Here is a 21,238-nt window from a genome sequence, read left to right as displayed (position 1 = left end):
TGATGAGGATTGAATTTCTCCAATTCACTTTTCCATACTTGTTCTACTCTAGCTTCTTTTCTCTCCGCCGTTTATCGTTCTCGAGCTCCAGGATTCCAGGAGGCAATTTTACCAATACGGGGACTAAAAAAAAAGTTATATTTTGTATAAAAATATCCTAAAATTAACAAAATTTAAATTTACCACGTGAATTTTTCTAATTATTTTTTTGATCATCTATAAAAAGTTTAAAATATTTTTTTACTAAAACAATTGAAAAGTTTAAACTTTTTTAAACTGCAGCGACATCTTTTGAAAAAAAAAAACCACAGAAAATTAAAAAGCATTAGCACTCTATTGTCAACTAGCTGAATTCCCGTGAACTTGAAATCAAATGATTTGCTTGAGTTTGAATTTAGCTTTGACTTTCGCGGATGGATAAGATATTAGATTATATAATATATCTTGGGGCCTCAATATCAGTTTTAATTTTTAGTTGAATTAGTTTCTGAACTTGGTATTTTAGCTAGCGTGATAGGAGTTTACTGGTTCAAATCTCAATCATCTCTCATTTAAAGTTGAATATTAAGCGTCGATTATGAGGAAGACATGTGCTACACCATAGTTCTAGCCCAAAAGGTTTTTGTGTGATGGGGCATATTAGAGTATATAACATATCTTGAGGCCTCACCATTAACTTAAGCTTGAGTTAATTTCTTGACAATAACTATAAGATGATGGAAAAATAAGATGGAGTAACTAAATTGAGTATATAGCATATTAGAGTAACCAAATCCAAATTACAATCACTATATACATTTCACCCACGTGATTAATTTTATCAACAAATAAAGGTATCTCAAATATATTATTATCATATAAACATTCAACATCAAACCTTATAATTGCCAAAACTCAGTAAAAAAGAAAATTTATCTATATATAAATACCTTTTTAGAATATAAATTTTAATTTATAAAACAACTAAATAGAAATAATATTTATATCCTGACTATACAATTTTTACAAAGTGTTGTACAACATTTCAATTTTGATTCATTAGGTTTCTTAGGGCCTCTATATCCCCATCAAGAACAGCTTGTAGCAGTCGTTCTTGCTGCTGAATTTCAAATTCAATCGTAACTCTATCTGCTGCAGAACTATTATCCAATTTGTTTCTCAACGAATCTATTTTATTTATTAAGCTTTGTACCTACAACATTCACATAATAAATATATGTTTTAATTAACTCAATAAATATCAAGAAAGTATTTGAGAATCTTAGTTATTAATATATATTATTGAAAAAAAAACTTACCATCTTTATAGTAGACTCTAATTCTATTTTTCAATATCTCTAATTTGTGCGAATATCATTTTTTAATTATTCAGATTCGTACAAGATTCCTTATATTTATAATTTAACTCTATTCACTTCAGACTCACTCATATTTTTAAGAGTCACTTCGACTCACTCATATTTTTAAGAATCTTGAGAACAATTTAGAAATTTGTCCCATTTGAATAGTCTTAGAAATGTTTTAAATATCAAGACTACACGTTAAACATATTAATTACTCACTTTTTCAATGTCAGTTGTAAAAGAGACTGACGACAAGACTCATTATATGACTAACATTATTGACGTTCGATGGATGTATATAAAATTACTCCAATTTTTTCCATCTAAGCTAACAATTTATTATTATGTAATAATATATAAAAAAATAGTAAAAGAGAACAGATTGACCTTTCTAAAAGGCCAGCGAGGAACGTTGAAAGTACGAAGTTTATTCTTGATAGCAGTGGCACTCAAAGCTAAAAGACGAGTTGCTTCTTTAACGGGAAGATTGAAGTATCTGGCCATGTTTGGATATGTCATTGTCTTGACCCTCCTCCTCTATTATACGTGCATAACATAAAAAACAAAATCACATGTTGGAAAATAACATAAGAATACAAATAACAAGTTTAATTCAGTACAAATATAGAGATGAGTATTTGACAATTCTAGCGATGCTAATATTGTTAGAAATAATCACATGTGATCTCATATTAAGGGATTTAAGAGAGATTGACTAACATATAAGTGTGATGGTTTATTCCTTTTATTACTAATTGATTTAAAGATGAAATTTTAATTCGAATTGTGTATAGCAATTAACGCTACTCTTATGTAAATCTTATTTGTTTAAGTGGAAAACAATTTTCTTGGAAAATATTGTTTCATGGAAAGTATAATAATGCAAAATGCTAATGATGATTAAATGTCATGATTAATTAGTTTGATGGAAAGATACAAATGAAGTAAAATGATTAAATATTCCTTTAAGTTGTGTATGTTTTGCAAATATGTTTTCTTGAAAAAACAAAAATATTTGCAAAACATACACACACCCGGAATATTTTTTTTTGGTATCAATGAAATTGCTGTTAATAGTCTTTTAATTGTGTGTTGGTTAAACGTACACCTGATACATGACTCTAACCGACAAAAATTTACAAACAATTAAATCAACATAAAGCCAAACAACCTCGCTGAGATGATCAATATGTGACATTTTCAATCTCTTAAAGAGACTCAAGCTCAAGAAATCAAGAAATAAGACAAATGCATATCCCATACCTTAATCAGTTTATCAGACCGTTTTACGGTGCGACGATCTCAAAACAAGAAGCCTATAAACTAAAAGTTCCTATTATAACAAATTCTTTATTAAGACTGTCTCATCGTGAGACGGCTTAATATAGGCTGGCCCAATATTTAATTTAAAAAAACCGAGAAAAAAAATTATTTTTGATTACTTAATTGGATTTTTTTAAAAAAAAACAATAAATTGGACTGTTTATATGGGCCCGTTTCACCATGAAACGGTCTCATACAAGACTTGTTGTTCTGTTATTAGGCTATTTAATCCAAACACAAGAGATATTTCACAGTGAAGCCGTCTCATATTATAAGAAAAATCCTACTTTTTAACGATTATTTTTTGTAAAACCTAACTATTAAGTAATTAATAAAAAATTAATTACTAATTAATGAAGAAAGGACTTTAAAAACAATAAAAAAGATGCAAAAATCCACTGATGCAAACCTGAACTTTCATGTCTCGATTTGGCCGTCTATTTCCCGGCGCCGCTGCTTGGTTGAGAGTTTCTTCACTTTCATCTTCTTCTTCGTCGGGATTGTTCTCTTCACGTTCAACTTCTCTTATAATTATTCCACGCGTTGGTCGGTTAAAAGGATCATCTCGATCAAATATTGTTGTTGTTGGCGGTGCAGTTGCTTGGTCGATACTCCCGCCTCGTTCAAATATTCTTGTTGTTGCTGGCACTGTTGCTCGGTCCGATCTTTCGCCTTGTTCGATTATTCCTGTTGCTGCCAGCGCATTTTCTCGGTTAGAACTCTCACCTTGTTCAAAAATTGCTGGCACTGTTGCTCGGTCAGATCTCTCGCGTCGCTCAAATATTCTTGTTGCTGCCGGCGCATTTTCGCGGTTAGAACTCTGACCTTGTTCAAATATTGACGGCATTGTTGGTCGGTTAGATCTCTCGCCTCGCTCGAATATTCTTGTTGCTGCCGGCGCATTTTCTCGGTTAGAACTCTGACCTTGTTCAAACACTGTCGGCATTATTGCTCGGTTAGAACCCTCGCCTCGATCGAGTATTCTAGTTGTTGCCGGCGCATTTTCTCGGTTAGAACTCTGAACTTGTTCAAATATTGTCGGCACCGTTACTCGGTCAGATCGCTCGCCTCGTTCGAATATTCTTGTTGTTGGGTTAGAACTCTCGCCTCGCTCAAATATCGCTGTTAATGGCGCATTTGTTCGGTTTGAAGTCTCACCTCGTCCGAATATTCTTGTTGTTGTTGGCGCATTTGCTCGGTTTGTAGTCTCGCCTGGTTCAAATATTCTTGTTGTTACTGGAATCGTTTCTCGGTTAGACGTCTCACCTCGTTCAAATATTCTTATTGTTGCAGACCCCGCTGCACGGTTGGATGTCTCTGTTCGATTAAATGTTTCTGTATTATTTGCTGAAGTAATAATCATAAAAAAAAACACGTCGTCAATAATAAATTAGTTGTAAATATTTTATATATAATAATTAATAACAATATAAAAAAGAAAAAATTCCCGTGAATAATACAATATTTCGTTAATTTTTCTACAATAATACTAACTTTTGATCAACTATAAATAATACTCTCAATTTTGAGGGGGTTTTTCCTAGAATATACAACCTTTAGTTTTATTAGCTAAATTACCAAATTTTTATCTTTTTTAACATGTTAGGGATATTCTAGAGAAATAAGTAAAAGATTAATTATTCTTGATAATTTTTTCTATAAAAAATAACTATAAATTGAACTACTGACTAATCATGAAAAAACATTATATATAGCTTCAATAAATATTAAAATTCTTTTATATTGACCAAAGATTAGAGAATCCTTATAAGTAAGGGAAAAGACGAGAATTAGTCCACTCTATATATGGTAAAGATAACTTTGTAGGTGATACTCAAATTTCTGGAAACACGAAAACTTAATTTTTACTTTTTAATTAATATGTTTTACAAATTAGAATTTATTTTATATGACTTATCTCAACTTAATCCCCTCTTATCTGGCCTTGCGGCCTTGCGGCCTTGACGTATTCTTGTGTTTGTCTATGTGTTTTATTTGATAGTCTTCACTGACAGTAGCCCCTTTAAATTAGAATAAGATTTATATCCAAATTCTGATCATAATTGTTATGAGCAAATTATATTCAATATGATAATGTTTACTATACCTCATATGTTAATATATATTCAATTTGACTTTTTTTTTTATCTATAATAGACAAAATTTGACATCGAATAAGTATTATCTAATACATGTAAAAATATTATTAAAGAAGGTCTTACTAAATTTGTTTAGATGCCTATTTTCATAAAGAACCGTCAACCTTTTATAGTCTTAGATGATTAAAATTACATATTAACAATAAAGGTCGGGACTCAAAAAACGTAGAAGTTTAAATGGGTTTAGTGTCAAAATAATAGTCATTTGGCTATTATGGTGAGAGATTATCTCTATAAAAGACGTCCTCAAAATAAGAAGTTTATATTTTTATTTTCTTTTTAATTTATATTAGTTGAACTTTTTTTATCTACATAATATATATGGGATAATCTCATACCAGACAAAAGAAATAGTATAGCAGTATAAATTTGATGTTCCATTTACTAACCTAAAAAATTGTTACTTGGAATGGGTTGGAAATGGGGATTAACGTCTCGCCAATGAAAACCAGTGCACAATGCTTCATAAAATGAGGAAAGAGGGTCTTCTAGCAAAACAAATCCCTTTTGCTCATAATCCTCAAGATAGTCTTCCAAATATCCTTTTATGTATTCCATGTTATCTTCACTAAAACTAAACACATAGACAAAAATTAATGTTAGTTTTTCACTATTTGGTCAATAATAATTAAGGAAAATATTAATATTTATTTTTAATAGTTTTTGTCAAATTATATATTTTTACATTTTATGTTAATTTTCTTTAATTGAATGAAATTAAATTGCAAAATAAAAGGAATTTAGTTCTTCTTTATTTATTTTACAAATTATTAAAATTATTTATTAAGAAGGAAATTATTTAAAATAAGAAAATAATTCTAATAGTTTTTGTTCGATTATATTATTGTAAACACTATTTTCTCTAATTGAAATTTGCAAAGAACTTCAGATTTTGTCACAGTTGAAACATACAATTTTTTAAGAGAGATATAAGTTCGATTTTCGTTGTCTCTCTTTATCTCTGCCCATCCCTCTCCTTCTCTAAATTTACTCTGAATCAAATTACAACGAAACCAATTTTTTATACATATAATTGTAAAAAGTAAAACAATAAATAATTAAACTTACTCGATTAAATGAGGATTTGGTGCGTCAGAATCATCAAATTCATAATTGTTGCTATAGATACCATGGGATATAAAACCCACTTTTCCATGAATTTCGAACTTTGCAGTACGATTTCCTGATAGATTTATCGAATAAACTTATATAACAAAATAACTGTAACAAAATAGATGTAATAAAAGAAAAAACAATTGGTATAAGAACTAATAATATGACGTGTTACTCCATCTGTGAAATCTAATGAAATCTAATAAAATCTCATATGAATATATTTTATTATCAATATAAATTCTAAAAAATTTGATTTAAATATCACTCTCTTAAAAATAAAAACTTAAATTAGAGAACTAAAAAAAAACTGAGAATTAATTTTACCATGAGAAATTTGAAGTCTGCAAACAAGTTTTTTGATAACTTATACCAAGTAATTTCAATATATACGAGTAATTTAGTCAAGTAAAAGTCTTATATAAACTTAATTCACAATAATATAATAATAATTCGCACATTTTTATTTATACGGTAGAATCATGTTTTATAAGTACAAAAATTTAGAGAAATTTTAATTGATGCACATTATTTAAGTGTGGATTAAATCCATTTAAAAAATTTTAGGTGCGTCAATGTAATGTACACCAACATTAACATCACTCATAATTTCAATAAATTGATTTTTTTTTTATCAAAACTTTATAATCTTATAAAATTTACAACATGCAAAACTTATTATTTTCACTGTGTTATTATACTTTTAATTGATAATAATATTTTCTTCACATATAATATATTATTATATGTTGTAAATATTTCAGAATGTAGATAATTTTTGAAGTGACACAACTTTACTTACCATCTGTATGGACAATTTCTCGAAGCACTTGACAAGAAGAACAAGAATTAGGATCCGACAATTGATTATCATCAGGGAATTGATCCTCTATAGCATGTCCACTTATCATTCCATGTTCACTCCAATTACTGCCATCATCACCACCGTTAAACCCAAATGTACCATCTTGATCCATGTTTTGATGATCAAAACTATGATCATAAGTATTATCATCATTATTATCAACCATATGTTGATGATAATCATGATGATCATCATCACCTTGGATGGGCATTGGTGGAGATATTGGTACTGAATAATTATATGCATCCAACCATGACTCAACATCCTCCATAAATTCATCATCATTATTGGGTGGAATTCGCACATCATCATGGCCATCTATCATGATATGATCATCATAAGGTTGATGATCATTATGAGATGGTTCTATGTAATTGTAAGGCGATACATTGTTATTATTATTATTATTGGGATTTTCCATGATTATTTTATGATTATGAAATGGTTTTTTGAATTAAGATAAGATAATCTAAATTGAAACATTTTGATTAGTATATATAGGGTAGTGATTAGTGAGTTAATTTATTGTTTTGTCATGTTTTTTCATTCAAAATAACCGCCATTTTCTTAACCGAATAAACTAACTTATATATGGTCATATCATAATAAAATAATATATTCTAAATATATAATTAAATTAAAATGGGAAATAATATAATTGGGCGCCACATGTGACATGTATGTATGTAATGTATTAGTTTTCTCTTTATTATTTTTCTCAATTACTAAGATTTTGACACCTATTTTAAAGTAAAAAATAAAATCTCAAAATTCCTTCTATTTTTCTCTATCAAGCAAGTCTAACCATTAGCTTTAAGTAACGGACCCTTCATTATATTTTGAGTAATGAAGAGGATCATAACTCGTATGTAATATGTAGTATATTTTCGTTGGTTTTAATTTTTTTTAAACGTAGGCTATATTATTAAAATATAATTATATAATATAAATATAAGTTCTTATATTACATTGTTTCACCAAAACTTATATTATTATAAGAACTTATAAATATAATTATATAAATATAAAAATTTATAACTATTATAAGAACTTCTATTTAAAATAATTACATAATAATATAGTCTATACATTATCGGTACATTGTATATTTATAACAACTTATATTATTAAAAAAGATAAAATCTTTTAATAGCTCTACTCATATAAACTATTTTTCATCAAGTGTATTACATTGTACATCAAATCAAATCTATGTCGTTGATGTATGTTTTGTGCAATTATTTTATTTAGTACAAAATGTCTTTAGACATATCGAAAGTAAATGTGTAGTTTGGTGGTTTAGATATCTCCCTAAGTTGTTGCATTGTGTATTTTGCCTTACAAAGGGTAAATTCTCTTCTTGGCACAAATGAAAATTTTAATTAATAAATTGGTCTTTAACCACAATAATCACTATTTTATTGTTAAATTTGAGAAAAAAACACTAAAACTAGAATGTTAAACTCAAATTAACCATTTTAATGGTATATTTGTTGATTTAAGATGGTCTATACACAAATTCCATGACTTACTTTAATCTGAGGTTTCTACCCGCGCAAAAGAAAGTAAGAAAAATAAAAATTGATGCTGCTAATTTGATGGTTTGCTAGCAGAAATAGAAAGAGAAATGAAAGTGATGCCACCAATTGTGGGTGGTTCGAAAGATGGAGAAAAACTTTGACAGAAATGAATTTTTGTTGTTGACTTGTGAGATGGTGAGAAAAGTCAAAATAATTGTATCAAAATTTTTAAAAAGTCTTTCTGTTAACGTTTCTATTCAATTTGTTTTTATATACCGAACAACTTTAAATATTAACACTCTACTTTATTCTTATCCTACCCTTTCTTTTATATTTCCTTTTCATTACATTTTTACATTTAATGCCAAACACCCCTCAATATAACAGTGATGTGTTGTGTGTGAATGTATATGAAACTGCAAAGATTTTAAATTAAATAAAGAGAAAGAATATGCTAGAAAGAAATTCAAGAATTTTTATTGTCATAAAGCCTTATATAGACAATATAATTTTAATACACATTATAAATTTTGGTAAGAAACAAGTGCATATATCCCCTTAATTTTCTTTGCTAACACCTATTTAGCGAGAATAATTCCCTACCTCACATAACTATGCCTTATCGTTTCCTCCATTTATTTTTTCAATTAATATCAATTTCTCTTTCCTTTTACCTCATAAATTACATTTAATATTGCAAAACAAGGGCATATGGGGTGTTTGACATGTAAAAATGAAAATTAAGAGAACTATAGTTGAGATTTGAAATGAGATTTTAGGATGAGATTTGAATTGAAACTTTTGTTTGATAAATATAAAAATAGATAGATAAAAAGTTGGATAAAAATTGATTATATTTACAAAAACATTCTTATAACTCTTTATTTTTCTTTGCTTTCATTAATGGTAAAAATGACTTTTTATATCTTACTCAAGTCTTAACTCAAATTACCACTCTCCTTCAAGACTTTTTTTTAAGACTTTTTCCTTTTCGAATCTCAACCCCAACCTTTACCAATTCATTCTCCTTTAACAAATAGGACACTTTCTATAAAATCTTATCCAAAATCCTAATCCTCAATCTCAATTGCCTCTTGCCATACACACCCTATATATTGGAACTAATTAGAAAATACATTCACATACACATACTAATTTTCAATCGGTCTATCTTGTATGAGACTTATTTTCGGTGAGAAGACCTCAAAATAAGAAGCCCATAAACTAAAAATTTTGTATCCAAATATAAAACATATCTGATAGTAAGATTTGTAAAAATGTGTGATTTACAATTGGATTTCGGGTCGTGAACCAGCACAGCCAAGGTCGAAATCCAAAAGCCAGACGATTATGAAGCAACTAGTCTAGAGTAATTGGCAAATGAAATGAATAAAGCAGGAAGAACAATCTTCAATACTAGAATTCTGAACCCCTCAAAATTTCACTCCAAACTTTACTCACCCTCGATTTTTGATTCTTCTTCTCTTCCAATCTTCAACAATAGAGTGATCAGGAACCATCAAAAACAATCTAAGCAAAACAATATTAGGTTTTCTATAACTATGGCCTTATCTTTCAAGCCTGAACAAGCTAGGGTTCCTCCTGCTCTTCAAATGCCCATACCTCCAATCACTAAGGTTCCCTCTTTCTTTCTTCAAAACCTAATTTTTTATTGTAATTTGATTTTTTTTTTGGTATGTGGGATTGACTGTTTTCTTTGATATCTTTGGTGGGCAGTACAAAATTGGGCTTTGCCAGCTTTCTGTAACTGCTGATAAAATGAGGAATATTGATCATGCTAAAAAGGCTATTGAAGATGCTGCTCAAAAGGGTGCCAAGCTTGTTGTCTTGCCTGTAATTTTCTTATCCTATTCCTATATTTTATGATAATTAAATATGTATTCTTACTGGGTTATTGTATAATTTATTTCTGCTTGAAGGATGCTGCAATTTTGATCTTTGAGATTATCATGAGAACTGAAAGATTGCCTGATATATGCTTGATTAATCAAATATTAGATCTTATTTCCTAAAAAATAACATCTATTAGTCTATTAGAACAGCTATTGTCTCAAATTTTGTATAGGATCTTGTTTCCTTAAATTCAATTTTTCTCAAAAGATCAACATTTAATTTTCAATAAATTACGACTAATATTAACAGGCTAATAGCCCATTTAGAAACCCTTGTGTGGGCTTAATTGCACACTAAAATTATGTGCACCAACCTTAACATGCAAGTGGGCTAGGGGAATGGAGACTTAGAAGCGTGTGTTAGTGAAGTGTAGAGTAAAAAGTGTGGATTAGAAGAGTAAAGGATGAGGAATTATGCCCAATTCAATTAGTGTGCACTAAGTTTATATTAGACTTTGCCTATTTCTATTCAAAAAGTCAATTTTAGACTTTGCCTAGCCTATTTCTAATGGATGCCGGATAACTAAAGATATCCATAATAGGTGGTAACTGAGATGCATTTAAATGAGTTGTTTGGTTATAATATTTGATGAATTAATGCACCAGCTGGCCAAATATAAAGTAAACTTGACCTCATGGATTTGTTTCCCAAATTCCGCACATAATTTTTTTGTTAGACCATAAAGTTATAAAGCATACGATGAGATTCCACACTCTACTTGGTAAATTAACTGGCGAATTTTAATAAGAAAGATTAAAAACATTCTTACAATATATTGCTTTCACAGAACAATTTACTCTGTCATGGTTTTGTATATTTGAGGTTATTTCTTTTACTTTCATGTGTGAAAGTAGTTCTTACTAACAAATAAGGGAATCTTAACCTAGAACTGTTTGGACCATGGGCCCTAATACATCAGGTAATATCTTGGCCAATATATAGAATAAAGGCTGGCCAAAGCTATACACACCAGATGAGACTTGGGCAACGGTGTATAGTAATTTGCAGAGTTTTCAATGGTGTATAGTAAGCTCACAATCTGGTCAAAGATTTGGCATATATAAACTACTATAAAGGACAAATTGTTGCTGTAGTGAGATTGTCAATGTGTACTTGTGACATTATTACTTATACAAGAGTTTTTATACCATTGGACGAATTTAAAAATGAGAGGAATGCGAACCATAAGGCAAACAAGATTTTATGAAAGGGGAAGAAGATACAACTATATGATGGTGGACATATTGATGCAGATCGGAACATTTACGTACCCTTGGGCCGTCCTATGTTTTTTCGAAGGGATAAGATGATTTGTAATCATTGTATCTTGTAGTATTTGGTAGTAGTGACTATCATTAGCCTTAATTTTGTCTTTATTGAGTCTTAGGTTCTATCGACGATAGATTTTACATGGAACATGTCTTTAATTTTATTTAGTAATATTAGGCTAATCATCATATGCGATGAATTTGGTCATAACTTGTACATCATTAGGCGTGGAATTTAATACGTCTATGAGCTGTTTGAGTATATAATTTTTTGGACTAGAAGTTGTAGTGATAAATATTTATAATATGAAAAACGATCAATGGCTAGCCGTGGTGATGACTAATAGTCTTCTATAGTATTGCTAGTGCATCTACGAGAAAAATAGTAACAATTTTATTCATTCAATATTCTACCCAATGTGCAATTTTTTAAAAAGTGGATATTTTCAATATCCGATCTAAATATCCATAATAAAGCCTAGATATCCGAATTTCTCAAAATGGTATTTGATATTCGGTTTTTGGATCGGATGTGTCTTTCCAAATAAGATATTTTGGATCGAATAATGATGAAGGCTTTCAGATTTATAAATGATTTTTCTTTGGGAGATCTTTGTCGAAGTGAATTAAAGGTTTTTTTGTAAGTGGTAATCAGTTTCATGGGCAGGACATGTCATCCCTTGAGTGTACTATCAATTTTTATTATCAAAAGATGTTTCGGATCAAACTCCCCTGTCGCTGACTAAGAAAAGCAACTTTTCATGAGCCTTCATTCGAGGCGTGTGCTTTCAAGACAGATTGCTAGTGTCTAATGCATAGTGCCATAGCAACACATAAACCTTGGGATTCTCATTGTAGCCTCAACACAAGAAGTGCCACGCAAGAGGTGGTCTAGCATAAGGAGGAATGTCTGCGCAGCATGCATGTGCGTAGCAATGTGTGCATCTAGAGGAGTATGCGTCCAACAGAGTTCTAGCATGCGAGGGAGACTACAAACAGTGGCCAACCATGCTCCTGGTTGTACGTCTGCATGTATGAACCATACAAAGGACTTGAGTCCTAACCAAACTCTACTAGTTTATTTATTTATCACATATGCCAGACGACAATAAAAAAAAGTGTATATTGACACAAAGCTAACTATAGGGGGAAGTGATGCAAACCTAAGGCCTTGAATTACTCGTGTTTTTTCTTTACAGCTATGGCCGATGTACTTAATATTGATGATGGTATTTATCAATTCAGGAGATTTGGAATAGTCCATATTCAAATGATAGTTTCCCAGTCTATGCTGAAGATATTGATGCTGGAGGAGATGTGTCTCCCTCGACAGCAATGCTATCTGAAGTTTCTCGTGCATTGAAGATAACAATAATTGGGGGCTCCATCCCTGAACGACTTGGGGATCGTCTTTATAATACATGCTGTGTCTTTGATACTAATGGGAAGCTAATAGCTAAACATAGGAAGGTATACATTGATTCTTCAGGATTTCTTTCTATCTATGCGCACCTCTTGCTGCTTCTGCTGTTTGCATGGACCTCATCTCTTAATGTTACATTTGTCACTACAGATACACCTATTTGATATTGATATTCCTGGGAAGATTACTTTCAAAGAATCACAAACACTTACAGCAGGAGAAGCACCGACAGTTGTAGATACAGGTTTGCTATGAAATGCGTTCTTAAAGGGATTATATGAGCACTTAAGCTGTGTGATGAGATGCTGATTTTGATGATACTAAATAGAATGTCCAATGCTTCCATATGATTTTGTTTAAAGGTCTTCTCTATATTTATATAAAGACTTCATTTTGGTGGGAGGATAAAGTTCTGTCTAGAAGTACTATGTCTTTCTTGTTTACCTTGACTGCTGGGTAGTTACACATCTAGATGCGATTTATCTTTGAAGTTTTAACTTTTAACATGTGGGTTGATTTTGTCCCAAATGTACTGCTTTAGTACAAATTCTTTGTATTGTACTCGAGTTATCCATCTCACCCACCAAGTTTCTGGTCCCAAACAGGAAGAAAGAAGAAGTTTTACATGTCTTTTTAAATCTCAACCTCAAATTGTCTTTTGGACTCTAAAATATTTTTTTTAGTCTTAGCGAATTTCTGGGTCACTAGCTCACTTGCCCCACCACTTCAAAATTAACTGTATTATCGACAAGGTTCTCAAACCTAACCTCAAAATCAATATGTTTCTGATATGAAAGTGTAGATACTACTGCTAGGAAATCAATATATACTATTATATGCCACCCAAAATTCTTTAAAAGAAATAAAACGATTATAGGATTATGGTACAGTTTAGGATCCAAAGAAAGAAAAACCTTGAATTGTCGAATTTCAATTGTTTGACAGTCTTTTACTTATTTGAAAATGATAAATTATTAATTTCAAAAAAGGAGAGACCAATTGCTAATGCACTTCCATCTTCTTGAATGTTTGATATTACGATTTATAGTCATCTTTCATCCGTAGTTGGTGAAGAGTATTGTAATATTTTCCTACTGTAAAAGTGCAGTCATATTATCGGATGATTTTGGTCCTACAGTTTTCAGCCAAAGGGAGGATCCTTGGCTGACTTGCTTTTAAGGGATTTTATTTATCACTGCAAAATTTGTGTTGTTTTCGAGAAAATTCTTCGAGTAGGTTTGGTGACATGTCTCAATTTGCAGAGGTTGGGCGTCTTGGAATTGGCATTTGTTATGACATACGCTTTCAGGAACTGGCTATGTTGTATGCTGCAAGAGGTATCCTCTGTCATTTTTAGGTATACTTGCATAATCATTATGGCCAATTAGTTCTCCTCTAGTCTCATCCTGCATTGACATCATGCGCTTTTCTTATATATGTGAATTTGTTAATAACATTTGCAATCAGATCAATCAAAAACCTTTTTGTCATTACAAGGGTTGACTGTTCACATCCAACCCCCTTCCAACAACCCGGCCTGAGTAGGAGCCCTTAGTAGCATTGTAGTATGTAATGATGGTGTTGATAATGTGAAGTTCTTTTTCGAGAATTTTTTCAATTATTTCAATAAACCCATGTGATGCCTGTTTTTCTTGGAATGTTGATCTATAATACTAACAATACTGTTAAATATACAATTTTTTCCCCTAATGTTGGATTTGTATATGTAAATTATTCTTTTTAAGAAACAATCACTGTAGCTGATACATTTTTTTTAAATGAAATTTTGTGATCTGGCTGACTTGATTCTTATTATTAACATGAAGAACATCTCTATCAGAGACTTCTTAACAAATGTTGTTTAAAGCAATATACTCCATCTAACTGTTAACATGTAAATATTAACTTTCCCCTCCCCAAACATAGTTAATATCTAAAAACATTTCTAAAAAAACAATGTTTTCTTCAAAAAATAGATATCTAAGACATAATATTTTAGACATAACAACATTCTCCTAGCCTTATTTGGAAATATATTTTTGTAATATCTCTAATAGTAGTTTTTTTCATCTTACAAGCTGTACTTATTTTACGTAGATATGCCGTATTGACAAGAAACATTATTGTGATTTGTGACATCTCTTTTCTGCACTTTAGGAGCTCATTTATTGTGTTACCCCGGAGCATTTAACATGACAACAGGACCACTGCATTGGGAATTGCTTCAGAGGGCCAGGTAACATACACAATCTGTGTCTTCTCCTTATCGCCCTTTTGTTTTTTTAAATGATGTATTCACTGCCACTGGGTATGTCGATGTAGATGACTTAGTCTTTCATGGATGAAGCTCCTTAAAATTTTCATAACATCATTAGCCTTCTCTTTTCTTCCTGTCAACAATTTAGTTGAGAATGTGTTTTCTGGTGCTCTTTTGCAGGGCTGTAGATAATCAGGTAACCACAAAACCTACATTGTTTGGCATGAGCTGATACATATTCTTGGGATTGGTGTTTGTGTGTTGCGTAACATGGTAATATGTAAAGAAAAGGTTCTTATTTCTGTTGACAACAGAGTCGTATCTGAAGCTTTGACCTTATTGTAGTTCAATGTAACTTGTGAACAGGTTGTCATAGACGAAATAATAGTTAGTATGAATGGATTTGACAGATATCTAAACACATACTTCAACCTATATAGAGCATGCATTAATCAAAAACTAGGATGGGAATTAGAAAGCAACAAACGAATTGCTTGCAATTATTTATCTTAGTTTTTCTTGGGTTCCTAAAATTCTACTCATATGTGTTTTGTTTATTTTCTTCTGTAAATTGTAGGAAAAATAACTCACATGTGATCCCACATTGAAGAATTAGAAAAATGTTGACTAACATATATACTTAATGGACTACTCCTAATACCAATTGGTTTTAAACATGGAACCTCGTCAAGTTTATGTGCAACCAACTCTTCTCTTATGCGGGTCTGTTGTGTACAAGCCCGTTTTAACAAATTTATCTTAAATATTTAGTTTATCTATTCTTTTATTGTGGGACCAACTGGGTGATGATAGTGCTCTTCCTATGTAGTACTTGTTCTAGAATACTAGATGTGGAAAATGTTAAATTATGAACATAATGAACCGAGTAATTTCCCGGCTGACTTGCATGTACTAATGGAAGTTCCCATGGTATGGTTTGATGCTAGCTTTCTGCTATGATTGGTGTTTTTCTGTTGCAAACTAATGATTATTACAAATGACAGTTATATGTAGCTACTTGCTCACCTGCACGGGATGCTGGCGCTGGTTATGTTGCTTGGGGTCACTCCACACTCATTGGTCCGGTTAGTCTTTTTGCTTATTTATTTCTCTGCCTCAATCCTTTTCTATTTGGCTCTCTGGTGTGCTGCAGAAAAATCGAAACAATATTTTATTTTGGAAAAGAAAATTTAAAATCAAGAAAACTAGATCATAGAGCCATTGGAACAAAACAAGCAGGCCTTTGGTTGGAGACTGGAAAGTTGTGCTCACTAAGACCTCCTAACAATGTCTACTTTAGCCTTCTGTGACTGTGTAATACTCGGGCCATAATTAATAGTGAAATGTCGATAATGCCCTTGGACCCTTTGACCCGATTCATCACAGTCTGACCACGTAACCGATCTTAATTTCTATTATTTGTTAAAATGTTTACATAGATTGTCCAATATAATTCTTTTTGTGCTAGGAGCGGTGTACAGAGTATTAGAAAACAAAAGAGATCTCCTACAATAATTGGGCTTTTTTTGGGTATCATAGCTCTGTCAACCAAGTCATCCATTATAAGATTGTTTATGGCCTTGAGGGTGTTGATGTATCATTTCCATTGGCTTGTGCCTTTCTTTAGAGCCCACTTACGACCTATCTGTTATTTGTTGCAAGCTTCTTCATGATTATATGTAGTTTTAAAAATTGTGCGTTAGGCATGCGTAGTCCTCAGTTGCAGTGAAACATGGTCAAAAGTTCCTCGACTACTCAAGGGAGAGCGATTTACAATACGTGCAGAATATTGTCCTCATCACTGAATCAATACCGTATTGTCAAGTTTTTTTAAGCTTACCATGACTGAAATATAGGTAAAAACATCCACAAAACCATTTGCATTGACCACAAAAGCCTTCGCAACCATTAGTGCGATTGTGACTGAAACTACATCAATACATTGTGGTTGCGCCTCATGCGATTTCTGTCTACAAAAGAGTGAGTTGATTTGAAAGAAGAATTCAAGAAAGAACAGAAGGTCGAGATGATAAAGCATTTTATGACAATCACTTTTTAGGTCAATACAAGTGTTCAGCGTTTTGATGGAAAATAAACAAGAGATTGTTTTTGGAGATGTGTTGTTGGTATCATTAGGTGAGTATGATATGGTATTGGGTATCGAATGGTGGAAGAACCTTGGGACAGATTCAATAAAATTTTGAGAAACTGCTTATGCAATTTAAGTGGAAGGAGGAAGCATTCCATTTTCATTTCATTTCCATTTCTCATACCAAACACCTAAATATACAATTCTTCTAAACTCTATCCGTTCTCTTCTCTCGTCTTAAGTTCTTTAAACTTTTTGCTCTTCCTGTCATTTGCTTCTGTTCTTTCCGTTCCTTCACTTTCTGCCATCAAAACCAAGTCTACGAAAAATCTGCATTTTGGCGTTACTGTTTGTGAGGGTTCTAGGCTCCAAGGACCCTTTCTGCCTCGGTGCCCCCTTTCAAAACTAAGTGATCATGTAGGAAGTTTCTAATAATTCTGATAGTTATGCCTCTTTTTAACTGCTATCTCGTACCAAATTGTGAATGGTAATGCATATCTTCGGAGAAGCTCGTACCAAGTTCAAGGTATCAAAAAATACCTGATTAATAAATGCAGAGAATTCTGTGTCCTCATCGCGTTCTCTTGTCGAGGCAAATTTTAACTGTAGTATTGGCTTAATATATAGGATTATTGGTACTAGAAGAAGTTGGGAACAAACAAACTCTAGAATATCTCCCATGTACAAGTCAAATAAAATTGACCATTCTTAACTTCTGATAGTGATATTTATCATCAATTTATTTTGCAGTTTGGAGAAGTCTTGGCGACAACAGAACATGACGAGGATACCATTATAGCTGAGATTGATTACTCATCAATTGAACTTCGAAGGTAAAAACGAGACTTGCAACACGCATTCAATGTTTCTTTTATTCAATCTTATAATTTTCTGATAAAAACCACCACCATCATCATCCCAATAAGTCCCGCCCAAGGCAGGGGCTGTGGAGGGTGGGAATTGGGAAAGAAGACAGACTAGTATACTCATCACGAGGAAGTCGCGATCGAAGAGAGCCCCTCAACTCAAATATCGCCTAACTTATGAAATCTCTGCAAAGGAAAAGCCTGCAACAAATGAGGGAGGGGACGGGATTAGGTTTATTGCTTATGTATTTCTTTATTTTGCTTTGATGATGCGTTCTCCCCATAAATAGGACTAATCTCCCGTTGGAGAAGCAACGTCGAGGGGATCTATACCAATTGGTGGATGTTCAAAGATCATAGTCACTGATAACGCGTTGATTGGAGATGGCCAATGAGTTGCACTACTAATTCAACGAGCGATAAATGAATCATTGGAACTCCTTATGAAGGCGAACACTGCATTAGAAACCGTAATGACTTTTGTTCTATTGTATTTCTCCGTTTGAGTTGGGTATCAAAACACGTGAATAAAGGAGCAAGAATGTGTGTATTATTAGAACTTGAAATCGATAGCTCGAAACTTACATATATCGCTCAATAAGAAAGTTCAATTTCTGCTATCGTAATCCTTTAAATTTCGACTGACAATCCCATCTTTTGTCTCATTTGATAGTCTCATAATTTTCATTCTCGTACTCTAAACAAGCCCTGTGGCCCGAGTACTTTGATTCTAGAGCAGTATTAATATGATTGGGCATTGCCATAAGAGCATTGTTGGAAGCTTTTTAATAAATTCACCATTGTTCTAGAGTTTCAAATCTGTTTTCAATTTCATATTTTTTGATATTTTGGTTAAGACTCGAGGACAAATCTGTTTGAATGAGAATTGAATGTTATGGGAAGTTTGTGAGCGTAATTGCTTGTGTGGGTTTTTTGAAATCAATGAACAAAAAATACCTTACTCGTGTGTCTCTCCTTTGTCTTCGTATTTCTTCTTATTCTTTTATTTATGTTTCTCAAACAGATCAAGTTGGATGGAGTTTGGGTTCAAATCATATATTAATATGTTATACATTTCTTGATTCAAATTTAATTTGTTTATTTCATTAGGTTGAAATGAAAACCTTGATCGGATCTGCAACATATCAGGTCAATTAATTTTAATCCATTCAACCCATTAAGAGTTTTGTTTATGAGTTGTTTTTTTCATTTACTATGAAAAATAGGAAAATATTATATGAATTAAGTTCATGTTACAATTATTAATTTAAATTATAATTACCTCGTTTAATTAAATGAGTTATACAGATTAGTTTTAGGTTTCAAGTTTTGATTTGAATCTATTCCATTTAATAAACACATTAGGTTGCATCAATCTATTTGATTAATTAAATTAAAAGTCTTAACTCAAACCCATAAATTTAAAATTTTGTAAAAATCAATGTAAATGCAAGATTCAATGTTAAATCAATTTAAAATTCATAATTGGAAATTAATGTGATGAACCGAATCAATGTATAGGAGGGGCGCATTAGGCAGCAGAAATTGACTCTTAAAACTTAAAAGCATGGGAAGCACGTGAGAATAAAGTAAAGAAAAGGAAGAACCGTAGCGCACGTGGGTAGGTGTTAGTGCAGAAATGGGGCAAGTAACCCGACATAAATCCAACATCTGAAGTGGTTTATTCAGAAAAAGAAATCATTACATTATACGCCTTTTGTCGGGGGAAGAGAAAGACTTCATGTATCGTATTTTGAGCTCACTTTTACTTGTATTTTTCTTTTCTTTTATCTCGTTAAATAAAATTATAAAAATATGGGTAATATCAATTTGTAATTAAAGAATAAAATAATATATGAATTGATATATTTATTATGTTTAGTTGCTTAATAAAATAAAATATAATTGTAAATCTGTAAGAGATTATAAGTTTTTTTCTCTAAGTAGAGTAATGCTGTAATAATAGTTAAATTAACAAGAAATAGAAGTACCGTGCACAAAGATTAAGACATGACTTAAATTGTATGAATATACTTTCTCCGTTTCAAGTTACTTAAAATATTGGAAATACCTATATTATTCACTTATATTTCTTAATTTGTGATTAATTTTTAATTTATAAGTTAAAATATAGTTAATTGAAATTTTATTTGTTCATCTCGATGCAAAGATTATTAAATATCTAATTTTTATAATTTTTTATTATATATGATTAGAGATATTGAAGATTGAATTAGTACATTGGACTGCGTCAAAAAGTAAACATTGCAAGTATTTTTTTTGAAACAGAAAAAGTAATTAAAAAAAGATTATATGAATACAATTAAAAGAAGCAATGAAAACATAATCTAAAATAAAAAATACTGTAAAAAAACGGATTAAAATAAAAATATTGACAAACTCGAAAGTGAATCGGTTCTTTATTTAGGTATTACCGTATTAGGGTGATGGTCCTCCATCTTTGCTTTGGGATCGCCAAATCCATGTCCATGTTTCATGTTACTCCAACAACTAAAGCATTAATCTTCCATGATTTACTTTGTACTTTCTACCTTGTTATGTCTTTTTTCAAGAGTACGGTCAATTTAAATAACTTCAATTTTCATCTTAAAGAAAACGTTTACTCCGATATGAACAATTACTCCCTATATGAAAATTCTCCTCTTGGTAATTAATGAGAAATTTAAGAAAATAGATAAAATAGTAGAATAAATTTTGTGAAATAGAAGAAGTACGATGTATGTTAATGTCTATGTTGGTAGTTGATCATGGTCAAACGACCACAATTGGCCCATTTTTCTTTACTATTGGTAGTGGGAAAATTTCCTTCTTGATTATAGCCTTATAGTTGTATCAGTTTCGTAACTGAATAAGTCATATAAATAGTATATACAGGAGATTGGAACATATTAGTGACATTTTATCTTTTTTAAATCAAACATCATAGCGCTCGTGTTCTCTCCTTCAACGATATCACATACCTGATTCTCCTATTGTTATTTTTATATTACAGACTAAAAACACACCCTCTAGCAATCATTTCACCTACTGCGTTGCTCTATTGTACACGTATTTTTCCATATTGAACCTTCAGCTCT

At 31.3% G+C, this 21,238-nt stretch overlaps 1 protein-coding gene across 1 annotated transcript; it reads left to right on the top strand.

Annotated features, from left to right (window-relative positions):
- Positions 1 to 9,472: 9,472 nt before the first annotated feature.
- Positions 9,473 to 18,788, top strand: LOC130804042 (omega-amidase, chloroplastic). Its single transcript, XM_057668339.1, has 10 exons — positions 9,473 to 9,960; positions 10,061 to 10,177; positions 12,751 to 12,975; positions 13,079 to 13,172; positions 14,191 to 14,265; positions 15,086 to 15,164; positions 15,366 to 15,381; positions 16,190 to 16,270; positions 18,025 to 18,107; positions 18,431 to 18,788. The coding sequence occupies exons 1-10, from the start codon at positions 9,709 to 9,711 to the stop codon at positions 18,498 to 18,500; spliced, it is 1,092 nt and encodes a 363-aa protein (XP_057524322.1). The 5' UTR covers positions 9,473 to 9,708; the 3' UTR covers positions 18,501 to 18,788.
- Positions 18,789 to 21,238: the final 2,450 nt, after the last annotated feature.

This window comes from Amaranthus tricolor, chromosome 17 (assembly GCF_026212465.1).
Source record: "Amaranthus tricolor cultivar Red isolate AtriRed21 chromosome 17, ASM2621246v1, whole genome shotgun sequence".
Taxonomy (NCBI): domain Eukaryota; kingdom Viridiplantae; phylum Streptophyta; class Magnoliopsida; order Caryophyllales; family Amaranthaceae; genus Amaranthus; species Amaranthus tricolor.
Note: the sequence above shows the minus strand (reverse complement) of the source record. Positions and strands in the feature narration are given on the sequence as shown.